General features: G+C 31.7%; 1 protein-coding gene across 3 annotated transcripts in view; it reads left to right on the top strand.

The window, feature by feature from the left end:
* LOC118193912 (oxysterol-binding protein-related protein 9) overlaps positions 1–20667 on the top strand; it is a 106016-nt gene that overhangs the window by 36945 nt on the left and 48404 nt on the right. For all 3 annotated transcript variants that reach the window (XR_015039905.1, XM_085812219.1, XM_085812220.1), the window contains exons 7-9: positions 4420–4470; positions 7243–7333; positions 14778–14864. Coding sequence is in view for 2 of the 3 variants with exons in the window: in XM_085812219.1 (XP_085668345.1) it covers positions 4420–4470; positions 7243–7333; positions 14778–14864 (229 nt within the window). In the remaining variant the exon portion in view is untranslated. The remainder of the gene's footprint in view (positions 1–4419; positions 4471–7242; positions 7334–14777; positions 14865–20667) is intronic.

Here is a 20667-nt window from a genome sequence, read left to right as displayed (position 1 = left end):
ACAGATTTACCCCCCTTTTTAATTATTTTCGGGAATACATGATAGTTACTTCCTATCAACTTAGCCTTGTACAAAGTTGAATTCTCATCATCAGTAACTTTAATTTGCCCATTTTTACCATAAAATCTTGCTCCATTGATATCCACCCTAGGTCCAGATATTAAATTTCGTCTTAGTTCAGGTGAATATAACACATCTTTAAACAAAATAACTGTATCCCAAAATTTCATTTTAACAGTACCCTTCCCATGAATTGGAAAAGTTACCCCATCAATAGCTACTAGCATATTCTCATTTTTCACAGGAGAAAAAGTATCAAACAATTCACGATTTTTACAAAAATGATGAGATGCAGCCGTATCAAAGATCCAACTATCATCATTTTCTTCCAAATTGTTAACATTGGCTTGAGCTATAAAATGGGACTGTGCATGGGAATTATTACTTTTACTCAACTTGGGTTTATTCTTACACTTAGAAGATGTTTTATTACTACTAGATACAGCTGAGGAAACAGAAGAAGCAGGTGAGGGTGATCTGGAAAAATTACCTCTCATTCTACAGTATTTTTGAATATGACCTGGAAGGCCACATTTATAACACTTGAGCCCTTTAATCTGCTTAAATTTGGGTTCACAGTGAGTACTTTGTACTTCTATAGTCTTATTGGAGTTTTCCCTATCTATCTCTCTTAAATTAAGACGCGTTTCCTCTGCTAGAATTTCAAGTTCAACATTTTTAAAAATGAACTTTTCATCTGGCCACCTCAAAATATTCTGAACTACTTGATCAAATTTATCTGGAAGAAACCTAAGAAACTGGAAACATATATATAAGTCTCTTACAGCCTGATTAATATCAGCTAACTGTTCAGTTACGTGTTTTAATCTAGAAGAAAAGAAACTAATACTTTCATTTCGCTTGATTTTGCAATTTAAGAACTCTGAAAACAGGGACATATGTCTTGACCGATAATCTGGCTGGAAATATTTGGCAAAGGTATTCCATGCCACTACCGGGTCATCAATTTCACATATCAAATTTCTATATTCAGGGCTTACATTCATATAAATTAACGATAATGCCAATCGACTTCTATTTTGATAGTCGGCAATAATTTCTTTTGTAATACCCTTAACATCATCCAAATCAGGACATTTCTCAATACCTTTGACCAAAAGCCATGCATTTTTTTCATTCAAGACAAACTTCATATCTTTGGACCATGTAAAATAATTACATGCATCAAGTTTAGCAATATTATGCATGACACTAACAGTAGCCATATTTGAATTTTAACAAAAATCGCCCCCAATCTCTGAAGTCCTAAATTAACTTTAAACTTCAAAAGTCTGCACTAAAAATAACTCAGGAGCTACTGGGCCCATAACCAAAATGATGCTAAAGCAAAGTTTAAAGAAATTAAACATTTAGCAGTGGTAGCAATAAAAGCTCCCTGAGTCATGTTGTGCAGACATTGAAGACAATAAAAGATTTTGAACTTAACAAATTTATTAACAATATAATAAAAAATAAAAACACATAAAATAAATAATAAAATTATAACACATAAAAAATATTAGAGTATTAGGAAAAACACAACATAATCATCATTCATCAAATATTTTTACCTGTACTCCAAAACACTGGCATTCTATACAAACAAAAACAAAAAAAAAAAAAATGAAGATGTCCTAAATAGTGACTATGCAGCCTAAAAATAAAGCAGGCTACCCATTCAATAAGTCCATAAACAATGGTCAAGAAAACACCTGAAAAATTTAAATGTGAAACCACTTAAAAACCGGCCTAACTTCGTTTGCACAAGGAGTCGTTGCCGCTCACGTATTTTTAATTCCTCCCTCATTGAAGAAATATGGATGCCGCCCACGGCATTTACTCACAGGACAGCCTCGAAGAATTTTAATCTGGAACCATCAAACCGGAATCAAGGCATTCTTTCACCGGACTGCATGCATCCTTGAAGGGGCTGGAAACCGCTTACTCACTAGCCGGGAAACCAGGAACTAGAAGGGTTGAGCCAGAGCGATGCGAGATACTTATAGCAGAAGTAGGAATGACGTCATCTCACGGCAACCAATCAGCTATCGGCACGAATCGGCTTTTCAGATGACGTAAATCATGTTTCGTTTTTGCATCTCAATTAGGTTGAAACAGTCCATTTTCAATGCAAACAGTGGCAGCAAGAAAAGAAGTAGAAGTAACTACTATATTATATTAAAATAAGGACTAAACTAAATAAACATTTCAAGGAGGAGAGATGATGCATAAAAAGGTTTAAAAATAAGCTATATTTTCCAACAGTAAGAGGTCTTATGCGCATGCGTAAACGCCTATGCGCATGGTCAACGCGGCGCATGCGCAAAAAGTTTTTAGCTTTGAGGTCCGGATTATGGGTGTCCGAATTAATGACTTTTGACTGTATATATATATATATATATATATATAATATACATATATATAATATACCTGTGTATTATAGCTTATACTGAATACATAAAATCATATAAGCTTGAATACTTAATTACCTATTTTATTACTGTTGCAATTGGTGGCACTCATTAGCACTGTCTCTGGTGGTAGAGAATATCATACATTTGCTCGTACAGACACTGTGAAAGCATTTCAGGAAGAAAATTGACAGAGATTTTACTTAGTTTGTGCCCACAATATCCTGTCCTGATGACATTAGCAGGTTAATGATGTTGTAGAGCTGGCGTTCTCAATACAAGCCATCCAAATGGATTGATGTTGGTGGAAGGCATTCTGATATGGAACCTTTCGGTTTGTGGACATTCCGTGACATAGTAGTCAGGGCTTCCTTGTGCTTCGCAAATGCAAAGGTCCGTGTTCATGATGGCTGGAGTGAAGAAGTACTCGGGGGAATGGGCCATGTTCACTGATATATCTAGTGTGCTGTGAGGTGCAGACTTTTGGGAGAAAATCATGTGGACTATTGTCCCATTCTGTTTGCCATTTTTGAGCTGTATTGCCATTTTTGAGCTGTATACATTGGGAGAATGATAGTAGAAGAAAAGAAATATTTTTTTTGAAAAAAAAAATGCTTTATTACCAGTACTTTTGTATTGTATTCTTAATGTTCCATTAGTTTTAAAATTCCTGTTGCCTTTTGCACATTAACTTGGCGAAAAATTAGTTGCCAATGAGTTTGCTGTGTCCAAACTTGCCAACAAGTTTATGAATGCTCTTCAAAGTCACCGGTGAGTTTGTGGTTTTTCATTGAGGAGTGCAGATATTCAGAAACCACTAACCTCTGAAATACACACCTAGCGTGCAAATCACGAAGGCACGCCAAGAAGGTGGGAGAAATACCTTATAATCCTTTAGCTAATATTTGTTGGAAAATTAGACAAGAGGGTAATAGGTTATTGAGAGAAATAGATTAAAAAAAAGTTACAGTTTTTATGGTATTTTTTGGTAGAAGAAAAAATGCAAAGCATACTTTTTTCTCTGTTCCTCATTTTGTCAATTTCATGCATTGGTGAATCTCACAGCTGTATAACGAGAAATGTTTTTAGTGCAAAGAAATACTTTTATTTTTGGGATAAAATATTTTTACTTTTCTGTCTGTTTAATCATGAAGTGTATGCCAAAACACCAAATGTGGTACCGTGTTTATATTGCCTTTTGAATAGTTGTACAATGATGTCATTGAATTAAGTGGGAAGAATGAACATCAATCCAGGAATTTTCTCTCATTGAATTTCAGTTGCTTAAGCAGATGAATTGGCACCTGCTGGATTTAAACACATAGAAATTAACTCTTAAGTATAATATTCTTGATCCTGATATGGAATGCAATGTGCAAAAAGGCAAAATAAATATCACTGTGGCATTGCCTGCCACCATCTATATTCCTACCTCATTGAATTCACAGGGAGTGATTGCATAGAAAAATGCAGATATTTTTGCCAATTTTAGACGAAATTGGTAGTTTTATAATCTTGTGTAATTTGAAATTATTATAAAACTTGTGTATTTGAAATTATTATATACTCTTGTGTATTTATTATACTCTCGTGTATATTTATTATGTACACAAGAGTATATAATAAATATACATCTATATTTATTATACTCTTGTGTGTATACTTATTTATACTCTTGTGTATTTGAAATTATTATATACTCTTATAAAATCTGTTTTTTTTTTTTTTCTATTTATATATGATTTTTTTTTTTCATGAAGCTTTATGTATCATTAAAATTGCTGTCATCTTTCTAACTAGATTTAGTGTTAACATTTACATTTGACATAAAGGGGCACCCTGTTAACAGAAAAGTACCAAAAAATTAATAATTTAATTTCTGATTCATATTTATGTGACTATTTTGACTAAAAACCATTCTTTAATTCATTTTAAATTTCTTCCACAGAGTGTTCTTGAGGCAGTGAAGCATTCCATAGTTCTTTTGCAAATAGCTAAAGTATGTGATCAATGTTCAGTTTGTGATGATACATTTATTAAATTTTTAAAATTGTATTTTATAGCAAAATTAGTTATTTATATATACCGCAACACTTTATATAAAAGTTCTATTTAGGAAATAGTAGTATTCAGGAATTGTACTATTCCTTGCTATTATTTTTAATTGATGTAACTTGTATATTTAGGGGAAAAAAAAAGTGCTTATGTATTTTTCCTGAAGTGTTTTTGCAGCTATGCTGTACTTATTGACTATTTTTTGATTGATTCAGCAGTAATTGTAATGATGATCATAAAAAACTGAGAAAAAATTGGGAATTTACTGATATTGTTAAATTTTGTTGTTATTGAATCCCTTTTCTCAAAATAAATATAATTATCACAAAGTTCTTTGAACAATTATTTAATAGATAGAATTTTATTATGTTGCTGATGCATCCATAAAATTTAATATAATCCAGTTGAATTTGTTAATAATATGAAATCCATAAGTAAGATAAGTTAATGTTATTAAAAGTAAATTAATAAAGAGGAATAGTTTGCTTCAAATAATGTTAGGTTATTTAATTATGGCCAAGTCTCGAGGGCTATCTGCCTAAGGGAAGTGATGCCTTCATGGAGGACTTTCTAAGGGAAACTGGCTCATATACACATTACGCATGGGAAAAACCACGAAGACACCCATGCAGGCAGTCCGTTCGTGGTATTCGAACCTCGGACCGAACTTACCAGTGTTCAGTGACTTTTCCGCTCGACCGCTGGTGAGCCCTTCAAATAATGAGAGATGATGTATAAAAATAAATAAATAAATAAAACAAAACAATAAAAGTACCAATAAAAATCAGAAATTTTAAATATGTTAACAAACTTGCTTGAAAATTGTTATATGCTTCAGAATTATTTTTTTTTTTTTTTTTTTAATATCTCAAAGCAAGGCAAAGCAGAGTAAAAAAGTATATGTGAGGGATATCTACATTTGCTAAATAATTGGCACTTTTCTGTTACAGGGGCCGGATTCAGATATGTATATATGTATGCATATAACTATGCATATATGTGCATATGGTTGCATACACATACATACATTTCTAAATCCGGTCTCGTTAATAGAAGAGTACCGAATAATCTTGAATGTCTCAAAGCTTTTGGATATCATCTTTCTTAAATTTTTCAGATAAGAATAATAGTTGAATCTTGAGCTTCATTTTCTTTACACGTGAAGAAAAAATCTGAATAACAACTCTATTTTTCACAAATTTTCTGATTTTGAAATCAAAATGTAGCAGAAGGATTATTTAAAGACCTAACATAGATAAACACTAAACTCTTTGTGGAAAATTTAGAAAAATCAGAAATTGGTTTATTTTGAAAATCTGTAAAGTGCACTTGCAGTGTGCTACCAAATCTGCAATAAGATTGCCATTGGCAATTCAGAAACTGCCAATATTGCAAATGTTTTTTAATAAACATTTACAGTGGAACCTCGAGATACAAGCACCTCTGTATATGAGAAATTTGAGATACGAAGAAAGTGTGAGCAAAAAATTCATCTTTAAATAGGAGCATTGACTCAACTAATGAGCAAGAAGCCAGGCTGTTCGTATGCATGGCACCATTTCCCGATCCGGCTCGACTCGGGGAATCCTTTTGTCAGATCCCTCAGTGTTCTTTGATCTATGTGTTTGTGCATTTTTGAGTTAATTGTTTTTATATTTAATGTGAAAATAATTATTTCACGATGCCTTCCAAGAAGATATTTGCCTTAGATAGTGCTGCAAAGAAAAAGAAGGAAGCCATGGTCATTGAAATTAAGAAAGAAATTGTAGATAAACATAAGCATGGTGTACGAGTGACAGAATTGGCAAAGACTGACAGCCATTCAATATCAACAGTCTTCACTATTCTGAAAAAGAAGGAAGAAATTAAGAAACTTGATGGGGGCCAAAACTTTATTAATGTTATTGGGGTAGTTTGTGTCTTTAATAATATTATTAAAAGAGGTACTTCTTTGTTATGGTGGCAAACAACTATATTTGGCGATTTTAGATTTACACCAAGATCTCGGCTATAATTTCGCCAAGCTCTTGAAGCGCGAATGAAAAAATAAACGACATACTTTAATAATAACAATAATACTCGCATGTTGTTTCCTAAGAAAATTTTTAATAATCCATATCCTTATTATTATTATTTTATCACATATAAATTTTCCAGTCAGCTGCAGCACTTTTGCACATATTAAGCTGTTTGTTACGCCATTTCATGGATGTCAACCATGACGTTGGGAATGTTGTGAAAAACTCTATCTTCAGATTTTATCTTCATTTATAAATCAATAAAATGAACACCATTTATATATCTCTAAAAGTAGGAAGCATATATTTATGTTGTGTAAAATGTTATAGGTTTTCAAATTTGTATGGTTATAGGTTTGGTTTGTACTGTACATCAACTATACAGTACAAATAAAATACTTTATAATTGTTTCTCTATTAGCCAGCTACATAGAACTTAATATGTTTATTATCAAGGAAATAAACACTAAAAGTTTTAAATCAGTGCCAAATGTGTGTGTGGGGGGGGGGTAGTTCTTTGATGTTATTTTGAGTGAACATTAAAGCATTTCTTTTATTATTAATTTTTTATAGATGTGAGTGAAATAATTGTGAATGAATAAATCAAGAAATGTGCCTGATATAAATTTTACATAGATTTACAAATGTTACTGAAAATTCTTATGAATTCTGCAAGTGACACTTTGTTATATTTTCAGAATACAACTCATCCCGTAAATGGAATTTATAGCATAAATGGACCTAAGAATTCTGATATCAATTTAAAACATTCCACAGGTGAAGAACAAAGTAAGTTAATTCTGAAGCAAAATTTTAGACTATTTATCTCTACATATAATAAAAGAAAGAGTCAGTCTGTGTGTGTCTTTCATTCGCACTGAGCGTAAGCTAATAGACCCACGGCTACGAAATTTGGTACATAGGTGCATCTAGAGAAGAGCCAGTGCACCTCGAAGTGATTTTTTCGAAATTAGAATTAGAATGTTTTTTTATTTTATGTTTTGTGACGAAATCGCGTCATTTTGAGGAATGATGGGGCTATAGGAAAGCGAGATTTTACTCTACACACTCCATTTTCACATCGTCATGAAACGTAGGCACTTAGTTATTTTACGAACTTAAAATAAATTTCGTATTTCAATAAATCGCAAATGGAGTTTAACACCTTTTCAATGGGATTTTTTCTAAAAAGGTTTATTTTAAAAAATGTACAGTTTATTTTTCTTTGATTTTTGGACACGTTAAACTTTCATCCTTGTGACTGCTTTTACAAAAAGAATTTTAGAAAAATGATAATATTTTGTATTTTTAAAAATTTTTTTAAATGAAGCTTCCAAGTACACTTCTCACATCTCACATCTTTAAAAATGTGATTTTGGCAACAATTTTCCTGTCTTATTGTTGTTGGTAGATTTTTTATGAAATCGCATCATTTTGAATAGTTTCATTCTTTTAGAAATACAGGTTTGGCAACAATTTTTCATCGTATTTCTTATATCGGTGTTTTTAAGAGATTGGCATATTTCATTGTCATTTATATATATATATATATAATACATTTTTATTGGTTTATCTTTTGATAAAGTTGTTCTGCAGAGTAAAATTCTATGCAGAATTTTATGTTTTTTGAGTTGCTTTCATGTTATTTTTTGCTTATTTCACTGTTTGTAAGATATTGAAAAGTTTTGCATGATTTTTTTTTCCTTCAACGGAAAGTTGGATAATTTTTTTATTAGGATAATTAATATTTGTATTAAGGGATATAGCTTATTTCATTGTATTTTTTTCTCTTGAAAATATAAGATAAAATATCATTAATTATACCTTGCTTTTCAGAATTTTTTTTTTTTTTTTTTTTTTTTGTATTCTTTTATGTTATTTATTGCTCATTTCACTGTTTTGAAGATATTGAAAAGTTTTGAGTGATTTTTTTAGGAAACGAAGTTCTTAACCTCCTTTATACCATTTGAGTCCTTAAGATTTTGCAAAGGGAAGTTGGTTAATTTATTTATTAGGATAATTAACATTTGTATAAAGGGATATTGCTTATTTCATTGTAATTTTGTTATACATAATAACTTCTTTTTTATGAAGTTGTTCTGCAGAGTAAAATTCTACGCAGTTTTTAAATTTAACGTTTGGTGTTCCCTTCAGCCATTTTTTCCGATACATTTAAATGCCAGACGAAGGCTGGCACCAGAGCTGCTAGTTTTTTCATAAATAGCAGTAAGTAAACTAGTAAAAGTTATTTCTTATGCTATTGAACCATTTGAAAATGCTATTTTGGAATATTGTGGCTTTTTAATATCATTAAATAGTATTGGGAGAGAAATTAGCTAACATTCTATATACATGTTCATAATTATGCAATAAATTCACGCAGTATTCAGAATCAGTTCAGCTGAAGTTAATCATAATCTCTGAATAGGCGTGAAGGAAGAGTGTTTTGAGACCCTTAAATTGGGGTGGAATTTAAGCTAATCAATTTTTGTATAAGTAGCCTAATTAGCAAATGCAGTTTTTTTTTCACATATTAAAATTCATAGAAACAAATTTAAATAAAATGGTAGTACAACTGCTTTAAACAATAATAGTTTATAATAGCTTAGTATCAATGAAATCAAAATTCAAGAAACATTTTTTCCCCATTGATTTAATTAAAGTTAGATAGTAGTATTGTAAATCATAAATATTTTTAAAGTTTTTATGTAAAAATTTTCCTGTGATTTATATAAGCTTTATTTTAATGCCTTTTAGTTATATTTCACATAATTGCATTTATAGTCGATCTAGTAAAGTGCAGAATTACTTGTTATTGCATGTATACTTTCATGCAATCAGTATTCAGATTGCTCTTCAGCTAAACTTATTTTTGTAATGTTACTATTTATCTTAGATAATCATATTTACATGCCATATAATTTCCTCCTTTTAACACATTGACTGCTACCTACATGATAACTCATACTTTATGTTATTGTCCAGGACACCCATTACAAGCGACTGCTTATAATTTTTTTGCATGTTCTTTTGGATTGCTAGACTGTCCATATATGTAAGTAAAGTTGGCTTCTGGAAACAAATATCAAAATCAAAATGGAAAATTGCATTTATAGTCTATCTAGTAAAATGCAGAATTACTTGTTATTGCATGTATATTTTCATGCAATCAGTATTCAGACTGCTCTTCAGCTAAACTTATTTTTGTAATGTTACTATTTATCTTAGATAATCATATTTACATGCCACATAATTTCCTTCTTTTGACACATTGAAGGCTACCTACGTGATAACTCATACTTTATGTTATTATCCAGGACATCCAATACAAGTGACTGCTTATAATTTTTCTGCATGTTCTTTTGGATTGTTAGACTGTCCATGTATATAAGGAAAGTTGGCTTCTGGAAAAAAATATAAAAATGAAAATGAAATATTTACATGAACTGAAAATTTATGTAATAAATGAATAAGGAATATAAGCATAAAATATTTTATTAACTTCAGTATTATTATTTAATCAAAGTAAAAATCAACAAGTGAGAAATGATTTTATTTTTTGTGATGTTTTTTAAAACAATCTTTCTCATTAAAGGCTGGTTTCTTTTCACAAATTAGATAGAAATAATATGTTTCTTGATGTTTTTATTGCTTGAGTGCATATATTTTATTGCTTGAGTGCTTGAGTTGCATTGTTGTGTCAAATGCTGTTTATTCGTATTGGTGCGATACCATATAAATAATGAAATTCCTGAAATCTAGTTTTAATAAACTTTAATAAGGTTATAGTTATAGATATTTTTATATATACTTTAATTACCTTAATTCTTGTTTAAATGCATATTTTACTCATTTTATTTTCATTACTCACCATTTTATGACTTTTAACATTATACATCTGAAAATTAAATATATTACTTAAAATTCTCTTTTCATATGAAAAATTTGAAAACAGAGATCTACACATAGTCCTACGTTACATTCCGTGCACTCATAATAACTCATTTGCCATTTTGGAGGATTTTTCCGGGAATGAAGCAGCGACATTTTCTTATCATCGTCGTCTCATTTTCTTATCAGTCTCTTCTGAACAAAGTTTTGGAAAATGTCTTTCAGTTAATCTTTCAGAATCAATATCAGAATATCAAAATTTCAGAATAAATATCTGAAATATTTTGCATCATTTCTGCTATTTCATGCTCTGTTAAACATTTTCGACGCTTTGGCATTGCAACGGTAAAAACAGAAAGAATTCATGTCTAACAAGATCTAATTATTTTCTAAAAACTGAACTGCAAACCGAAATATCCAACGCTTTAGCGAAAATAAAACTTCTCTACTTACAATAAACAACTACCACATGCGAATTTAAAGAGACGTCATAAATCACGCCATTCGGAAACATTTATTTCCCCTTTTGTTTATGTAATCAAAAACACGTGAGTCATGCTTCTCTCATTTTGAGTAGAAGGTCTAATGTACATGTATCTGAAACCATATGGACATACAGTGCCATCTTGTGGCAGAAATTATAGTTTGAAAAACGTTCCAAGGTCCTGGCACAAATACGTGACATTCGGTAGAAAACGCAACAGTGCTCTGGCACGCCTGCGTGTCGGCCGGTCGGCCGGACACGCCTGCGGGCAGTGTCTTGGAATTAAAACATTCCAAGACACTGGCACAAATACGTGACAGTCGGGGCTGAACAGGAAAACGCTCTGGCACGCCTGCGTTTTGGCCAGGAAATGAGTGTGTTCATTGCTGGCATGTAGACGTGGCAGTCGGCGCGAAGGGGTTAGTTTAGCAGTTGGTGGTTGTAAACATAGAATTCCAGTTAAAAAAATATTTTAAATGATGCAAAGCTTTGTATTTTCAAATTTAATATCGCTCAATATTGTTATTATATTGATCAAAACTGAGTTTCAATTAATTTAAATTAGTTTCTAAGAGCAGAGTCCTGAAAATTGCCATGATAGTCAACATGTGAAGAGTTTTCATGCTATCATTTAATTACTTCTTATTGTATCATTTGTTGCTTCTTATTATGTAATTTGGTGTATTAGTTTTTGGTGCAGTTTTTTATTTAATAAACTTTATATGATCCTATTTTTAATTATATAGTTGAACTATATACTATATACTTAAATTTTATATATGCCATGTCCAGAAATGTCCTTACCTGGCCTTTAGTTTAGCAGTTGGTGGTTGTAAACATATACTTACAGTTAAAAAAATATTTTAAATGATGCAAGACATTGTATTTTCAAATTTAAAAAATGAGTTTTGTATAAAATAGGAAATGTAATTTCTTATACATTGCCCAGTTCCTAAATTTACATTTAGTAAACTTTTGTACATGTTATAAAAAATTAAACACAGAAAGTTTGACTCCTCAACAAAAAAAAAAAAAAAAATTATCAAGATATTTGGTATTAAAGCTGCAGATCACATTTAGGGGCCATGCACAAGAAGAAGAGTGAAATGTTTGCATATCTACATAATTAAAATATATATACAGTCAAAAGTCTTTAATCCAGAATGATCTATAATCCAGACCTCAAAGCTACAAACTTTCTGTGCATGCGTCAACGACGCTGCACGCAATGAACTGGAAGTTGATCTGTCAGCACTATCCTTATCTTCAGGGCAGATGTTTTTATTTTATTCGGCTTATAATTCCTTACTAAATGTAGTATTTTATCTCGATGTACTACGTCTTTGATATGATTTAAATCAAATTCCTCGCCATTATAAATATCACGAACACACATCAAATAGTTTTCTGGTTGCAATTTTCTAATTTCGACTATGCGTAATGTAAGCTTTACGCATGCCCACGTTGAAAGAAATGTTTCATAAAGTAAACAAATAAATATAAAGCTTTTTTTTTTGGAAAATTTTTCTACCCTTTAGATCATAATTGCTCTTTATTTCATAAATTACGGTTTCATATTTCTTATTTTATAATTTCTGCATGCCATCTTACCAGATTTAAACTGATGATCTGTAATTCGGAAAAACCAATAATCCGGAATCGCTGAAGTCCCAACGAGTCCGGATTAAATAATTTTTTTATCAGTTTTGATCAATATAATAACAATATTGAGCTATATTATATTGATTGAAAATATAAAATTATATTGATCAATATAATTTTGTAATATTGATCAATAATACGATTGAACAATGTTGATCACTATAATTTTTTTTTTTTTTTTTTTTCAAAATGAAGATCTTATTCACAGAATCTTAATAGAATTTGTATTCTAGCAAACACTGGCAGGCTTCAGTATTGGCATGCAGCTGGGGCATAATTATATTTGCATTAATTAAAAATGAAAAATTTTTATAATTTAATCACTCTTTTAATGTTAACTAGTTTATGATTCTAAAGTAAAAAAAAAAAAAAAAAAAAAACTCTTTTACTGACTTTAAAAACTTTTTAGACCGAAAACTGTAAATTACTTGCTTGAAAATTCTTTCAGCATATCAAATATAATAAAATTATAATTTAAAGTCTCTCGTAAATCACAAAACAGTATCAGAATATAGCATTTAAGGGGAAAAAATCGACCTCAAATTTTATAATTTATTTGCTAGTCGAGCCCTCAATACGGTCAAAAATTGCAGATTTTGAAATTAAATATCTCAGTTAATTTTTGTCTCATGGAAATGAAACTTTTTGTGTGTTTTTTTTTGGGGGGGGGGCGAGTTTGAAATTTTCTTAAATAGTGACCAAGTATAGTGACCAAGTGGACATGTAAAATGTTAGATTTCGTGATTTTTTACATGATTGGTGTCTTTACATTTAAAAATGCCTAAACATGAATATTTAGTAGGGTGGTCAGTAGTGGAAAAAAATGTAACTCTTGGTGACTCATGCTCAGATATGCGGGCGAACAAGTGCCAGTCAGTGAGGCTATTGGTGCAGCAAAATGATGGATTGATTTTTGAATCTGAATTACTGAAGGGACATTTTTTAAAGGATAAGGAAAATGCAAGAAATTGAAAACAAAATTGTCGCATGATCATTTTCCTTAGCTTCGTATAATTTAGAAACAGCTAAACAGTAGTTAGAAAATAGAATGAGCCTTAACTTCTTGTAGCCTCCCAACCAATTGCCAGAGTAAAATATGAATAATTGTTACATAATGTAACTTTACTCATGTAATTGTATTTAGCATTTGTTTTACTTATATTAATCATAATTACAGCATTGCCATAAGAAAATAATACTAATCTTCACTGCGAAAATTTCAACTGTAACTTCTCCATTGAATACTTTTATGAGTATGTTTAATGTACCATAATTTTGAATAATGAATTAAGAATGTAACATAACTATATATACAAATTCATATACTGAGTTCCTCATATAGTTCACTTGTATTTATTATTTTTATCCTGCGAGGGTTGGGTGTGAAGTTCACATAAAAGAATGGCTCTCAGTCTACACATGAAAAATGGAGGATTAATGTGTACTTATCATACAAACCAAGCACCTCAAAGGTTAATGCACTTACCTACATATAAAGTTATAGGGATGCTAATATTAATAATAATGATAATTAATGCTAATCACAGTAATAATAGTAATAAGAACGATTTTTCAATCATCTTGTGCTATCATTAGCTTAGTAATATAAAAATGTTATGCATTTCAAAAGAATGCATCAAAATAAAAATATATTTAAAATTCAGTTAAGTATTAACCAGGAATCAAAAATCTTAAAATCTGCCTACAGGTTATTTCAGCCCCCTTTTACCTTGAATAGACTGAGAGGGAAACTGAGAAGGCTGTTTCATCGTTATTTCCTCTGAGACAGTAAAAATTTACCTTTGGATTTGCTGTGTTTTCTGCATTATCCAAGACTGTGGGAAAATATCACCAAAAAGCTTGTATCTAAAATGCGCCTTTTTTAAAAATCATAAGTTTAACAGTTTTTAACAGCACAAATTACAAATTTTTATGCTTCTTTAGTAGAACATCTTTAGTAGAACATTTAGAATACCTATCTGGAAAGGTAGTTATTTAATAAAGCAAAGTGTACCAAGTAAATACATTTTTAAAGACTTTAGCTTTTTTTTTTTTTTTTTTTTTTTTTGTATTAGTTATTGTAAGAACTGGTTATTTGTTTGAAATGCAGTGCTCTATTTTATCTAATCTATACTCTTGGCATACTGTTTTATATATACTGTTGATCTTAAAGCTTACATATATTTTGGCCTTTAGAAAGAGGTTTGAAGCAGGTTTCAGGCCATGATCACGAGGGTAATATTGAACGAGCTGTGGAGTGTAGTGAAGACATTAATATTGAAAGTAAGTTTGAAAACTCCTGTTATAGTTTATAAGTGCATTATTTCTGTTATAGCATGCATATAAGTAAAAGATTCAGTAAAAACTTATCATTATTTATAAGCTTTAAGTAAATGTATTATGAAATTATTTTTTCAATTAATTTTTTTTTTTTTTTTTTTTTTTTTTTTTTTTTTTATGTGAAGTTGCTATACTAGGTTGGTATTGTAAATTCATTTGAGCCGGGTTACAGAGCTTGATTCAATCTGAAAATAAGACAAATTTTACTAAGAGGGTAGTGCTAAGATATATATAAGTACCAAAATTTCCAGCTTGTTGTTTTATTACATTTACAAGGTCTGTCTATCAAATAACTTTTTGGTCCTTTTGGATGTAATGAGAGTCAGATAACATGGGGACGATAACAAGAAGACAACCATACATTGGGAAACTCATGCTTGCCCCAAAATCTAAAAATTTCATCTGGACAAATCTAAAATTAAAACATTGTCGATAGCAGTTTTTAATATTAATGCCATGATTGTGGAAGAGTGAGTATCAAAAGGCAAGACAGTGAGCCAGTATTACTATAAAGAAATTTTGATTGAGAGAAAGTTTTCTTTTAAATTCAAAGGGGCAATTTGCTCAGAAGGACTTCTAATTTTGTTTTGACATTTTGCATTGATTCGCTATATATATTATGCTGAAATATTATATATATTATGCTGAAATGTCGGTTCCCTTTTCAAATTGTTACCTCCAAATATTAGAGCCATGTATTATATTTAAAGAAATTAAATAATGAAGAATGTGCATAAATGTATGTATGTTTCTCTCATTGTGATAAAACAACGGTACCTAGAGCCATCCAATTATGAATAACATACGTTTTTACCCAAATATGGGCATCTGGAAGCCAACATTTGGTATTTGTTTTATTGTCTGTTTCATATTTTGTAAAACTTAACAAGTTTTTGATTAACAAATAAAGCAATTTCAAAGCTAGCAATGGCAACACTGCATCAAAAAAGGAACATTTTTATCTCTAGTGTGCGAGACTGTGTATGGGAAATTCTAAACATATGTTCATTTAAAAATTATTTTACAATATTGCCATTGAACTGAATTTTATGGTTTAAGTGTGAAGAACAGGATATTTAATAAATAAAGGTAACACACAAAATGTTAAAAAAACACCCCTTTCAGCTTTATGTAAAATCTGAAAGTTCTCAGATTTTTTTTTTTTTTTTTTTTTTTTTTTTTTTTTTTAAGCACCATAACTTAGGCAGAATAGTTTCATCCTGTATCAAGACAGTGCTCTTTCACACATAGTGCTTTCCACGAAGCAGTTTTTGATTGAACAGCAGATTGCAACACTGGAAAATTCTTCCATGTTTCCCTGATTTAGCATCCTGTGACTTTTTCATTTTTCCAAAAATAAAATCTTTGCTGAAAAGGACCCATTTGATGTCACTGGGGCCTGTTAAGAAGAAAATGTCACAGCTGTTGAAACAGTTATCAGGAAATGAACTGTAACACACTTTCAACCAGTGGGAAATAAAAATGGTTCAATGTGTGAGTGGCCAAATAGGAATACATCAAAGGAGACAAATAATAGATTTGCCTTAAATTGTAAATAAATATCTTTTTTTGAGCCAGTCCTATTACTTTATAGACAGACCTTGTAGTATTAGAAATATTTGTTAAAATCAGTCTCTTTTTTGTTGGATATGTAACTTCTGTTTTGTATTTTGATATCTAGCACATTATACTCACTGTTATGTTATACTTAGAAAGGTACCATTTTTGAATAACGTAACCTGTATGTATTGGAAATTTTGTTGTAACTCTCCAAGTGCTAAAGAAATTTTTTAATTTAAAAACTATTCTTGGTACTTTTTTATTGTTACAACCTTTTGTAAATGATGCTAAAATTTTCCATAAATCACAAGTAGAGATCATCTTCAAACAGCTGACAACAATTTGCTCTTGATAAGAACTCAGTAAACCATATGTTGTCAAATTTTCTTTTTTCATATATTTTTAAAGAACTTAAAATCACTTCTAATTTTTTCATCACAAGAAGAGATTAATGCAAGATAATCGAAAATGCATTAATTCTCTTCCATCACGAGTATTAAACCTTTTTTTTTTTCAAATGATAAAAATGTGTAATTTACCTGGAAGTGGGAGCAGATGTTATATCATTCTTTTAAGAGTAGTTACCTCATATTCGAGATGGCCATTAAACAAAATTATATGTCAGTGAAACATTTGAGATGCAACATGAATTGGAAAAGCATGTGTTTTAACAACTTGTTTCAGAATGCTGTTTATAATAGTGTGGCAGTTTATGTTAGACTGAAAACCTGATATGGATTAAGTGGTGGAAGAAGCAACTTATCCTTTATAAAATACAACTATTGACTGAAACAATTTTATAAGAGAGTTGCATTCTTTACACCAGCCAAATAATCAACTAGGTGGCTCTGAATAATTGTGGATATAACCAAAAATCTATTTGCATGGGGAAATTCTAAATTCTTTCTCTCCTTCTCTGATTCTGAATAGAGAGGAATCGCACTCATTGCAAAAGTCGTCAACCATATATAAGAAGGATTGACAATTTATTCAAACTGTTAACAAACACATAAAATAGAAAAACTATAAAATGAAGGTTAGCGGCATTTTACTGCAAACCATAAATTCCATTTTGCAGATCCAACAAAAACTGCTCATCTGCAGAGAATGTTGAAAGACTGTCGTGCTTGCCTGAGCGGCAAAATAAAAATCAGCAAAGCTGAGCTGATTATCATCATGAGTCTTACCTTGCAGAAGTTGTCCTTGGGAAATCCTTGGAACAGGAGAATGCTTCCAATGTCACATTAAAAAGTAGCACAGAAACATGTCAGTCATAGAATGTATGTGAAAAATAAACGTGAATTTGGTAGTAACCATGGCGCTACTTTGATGTTTAAAATACAGGGGCTGTAATAATAAGGAAGTACCAAAATCTTTGTGTTTTTTGAATGTGCAGTGTTATAATTTTTTTTATTAAAAAACAGCAAATTATAAGCTCATAGCATATACACTGGTGTGCAAAAATTAAGGACGAAGTCGAAAAATTAGCATATCAGCTGAACGAAGAGGCAGAGCGGACAGAAAGACCAATCAGGAGATTCAGTAAGGTGATGTACGGTAGCACATGCGCAGATATGCAGGTAGACGTAATGGGGGAGTGTCTGAGTAGTATAAAGCATGTTGTCGGTGTAAGATCAGTATTTCTGACAAAGAGATTGCACGCCGTATAGCAGTTAAAATCACACCGAGTTGCTGCCTCAGCGAGAAATGGCGAATAATCAATCTGTTAGACGACATCTGGATGCTTTTACCCGAGGTCGAATCATTGGGAAGTTGGAGGAAGGCCGCAGTGTGACAAGTGTGGCTGCAGAGTTCGGAATTGCTCACAGCATCGTTTCACGACTTTGGAGACAATTTCAAACTACAGGAACAGCTATCCGTGGGTTTAGTAGTGGTCGTCCACGAGGAACCACACCCGCAGATGACAGGTATATTGCCTTACAGGCCAGAAGAAACAGGCGGTAGACAGCGGGAGAAATCGCTAGACACAGGCGACTGGACGACCGATATCGCGTTTTACCAGAAGACTGCACGATGGTGGTTTGTTTGCACGACGCCCTGTACGGTGTGTACCTCTAACGCCTGCCCATCGGAGAAGGCGTTCTCTGTGGTGCCGGGAACACCGGAATTGGAGAGACAATGAACGGGGACGAGTACTCTTTACAGATGGGAGCAGATTCAGTCTGAGTAGCGATTCTCATCGCATACTCACCTGGAGAGAGCGGGGAAGCCGCAGTCATCCCTCGAACATCATTGAAAGGGACAGGTATGGAGGTGGTGGTGTTCTCGTTTGGGGAGGCATCATGCTTGGTAGTTGTACAGACCTTCACATCTTCGATGCAGGTTCAGTCAACGGGACCCGTTATTGTAAAGAGATTCTTCTTCCATATGTGCATCTTTTTAGAGGTGCTATGGGTCCGCAGTTCCTCTTCATGGACGACAATGCACCATGTCATCACACAGTAGCTGTCAAACAGCTCTTAGAGAGTGAGGATATTGAATGTATGGATTGGCCGGCACGATCTCCGGATCTCAGTCCTATCGAGCATGTATGGGATTTTCTAGGCAGACGCTTGACCGCTCTACCTTACCACCAGTAACGATTTCGGAGCTTCGATTGGCGCTGCAAGACGAATGAGCAGCAATGCCTCAACAACTCATTGACACTCTCATTCTCAGCATGGGCAGACACTGTGAAACCTGCCTAGCAGTCAGGGGAGATCATATCCCCTATTAAAGACCGGATGTTTCTTGCTGGACACCCATCACAGGGATGTTTCGGCCTTCAGTCGCATTGCGCTTCATGCTACTTTTTCAATAAAGCTTCTTTTTATCCCTCTGATTTCTCTTTTAGTAAGTGTTGCTTACATCACTCATGTCCTTACGTATTGGGGATTTTACGGTATTAAATGTGTTGATTTGGAAAGCTTTTGTACAAAGTTATATTGAAAAAACCGTCTTGTCCTTAATTTTTGCACACCAGTGTAGACCATAATATGTAAATATTTATTATTATTTTAAGCATTATATTTGATAATCTTTTTGTAAGAAATTCATTTTTTCTTGAGATACTTTTTTTATTGATTAACATACTTTTTGTCATGCTAATAAACACATATAACCCTAATGAACACTTAGTTAACACATATACTGCTGCATTAATAAATGGCACGTAATAGCAAAAATAATTGTATCTAGATATTATGATCAAATTACAATTTTTGGTAACAATTATATTAATCAATACTTAGAAATTGCTATTATAATGTTTTTAATGTCCTGTCCATAAAATAATAATAATGAAAAAAATTATTAGTCACAGCTGGCCATTAGCAGCTGCTAATGTAGTAATAGTTGCTAATGCCAGTGGTAATTGAGGTAATAAGCCATATTAGTCATATTGAAAACAATAATACTTGAAAAAAGTGACTGAAATATATTTTAGTTTAAAACCCAAATGCATTGTTAGCTCATGTGTCTAATGGATGGTAAAGTGTTGGCCACATATGCCTGACATGGCAGTATATGTTATGGCATATGTTGATAGAGTATTTATTTTGAAAAGGTGTATGTTTCTCATAAAAGACTTCAAGAGAAAATCTTATAATCTCTCTATATAAAAATAAATGTTTGTTTATTTGTCTTTCTTTTATACAAATCTATGGTTTAATTCTGATCTTTATGAAACTTGCCTCACTCGACTTTCAAAGCAAGAGGAAGGTCACTGTTTACATAAGATTTCTCAAAAACCAGCCCATGAGGTCTGCACTCTTTATTTTCAGGTATTTTGTGCTAATTTAATGAACTTTTGATTAAAAGTTCAGTGATTTAAAAACCTTGCATTGCCACTCTGCAAAGTATTGAAACATCTGAGTATGAACTACTCAAGCCCATTCATCTGAAACAAATGTGTAACAGGATGCAAGACTGTAAAATGCTTGAGTATACACTACTCAAGCCCATTCGTCTGAAACAGATGAGCAAAAGGAAGCAGGATTGGAAAACTTTTCAAGTGTGCACCGCTCAGTCCAGACGAACACTGCACGCTGATATAAATTTTGATGCATTCATTCGATTACGATGCCAATTATGATTACAGTATTTCGTTTATATAAAAGACAAGCAAACAATGAAAAATAAAAATGTGACAAACAATGAGAAATGAAGAATGAAATTGAATTTCTAA

This window comes from Stegodyphus dumicola, chromosome 2 (genome assembly GCF_044657685.1).
Source record: "Stegodyphus dumicola isolate Sdum_Otavi_A_Nest chromosome 2, ASM4465768v1".
NCBI lineage: Eukaryota > Metazoa > Arthropoda > Arachnida > Araneae > Eresidae > Stegodyphus > Stegodyphus dumicola.
This window is presented reverse-complemented; position numbering and strand designations above follow the sequence as displayed.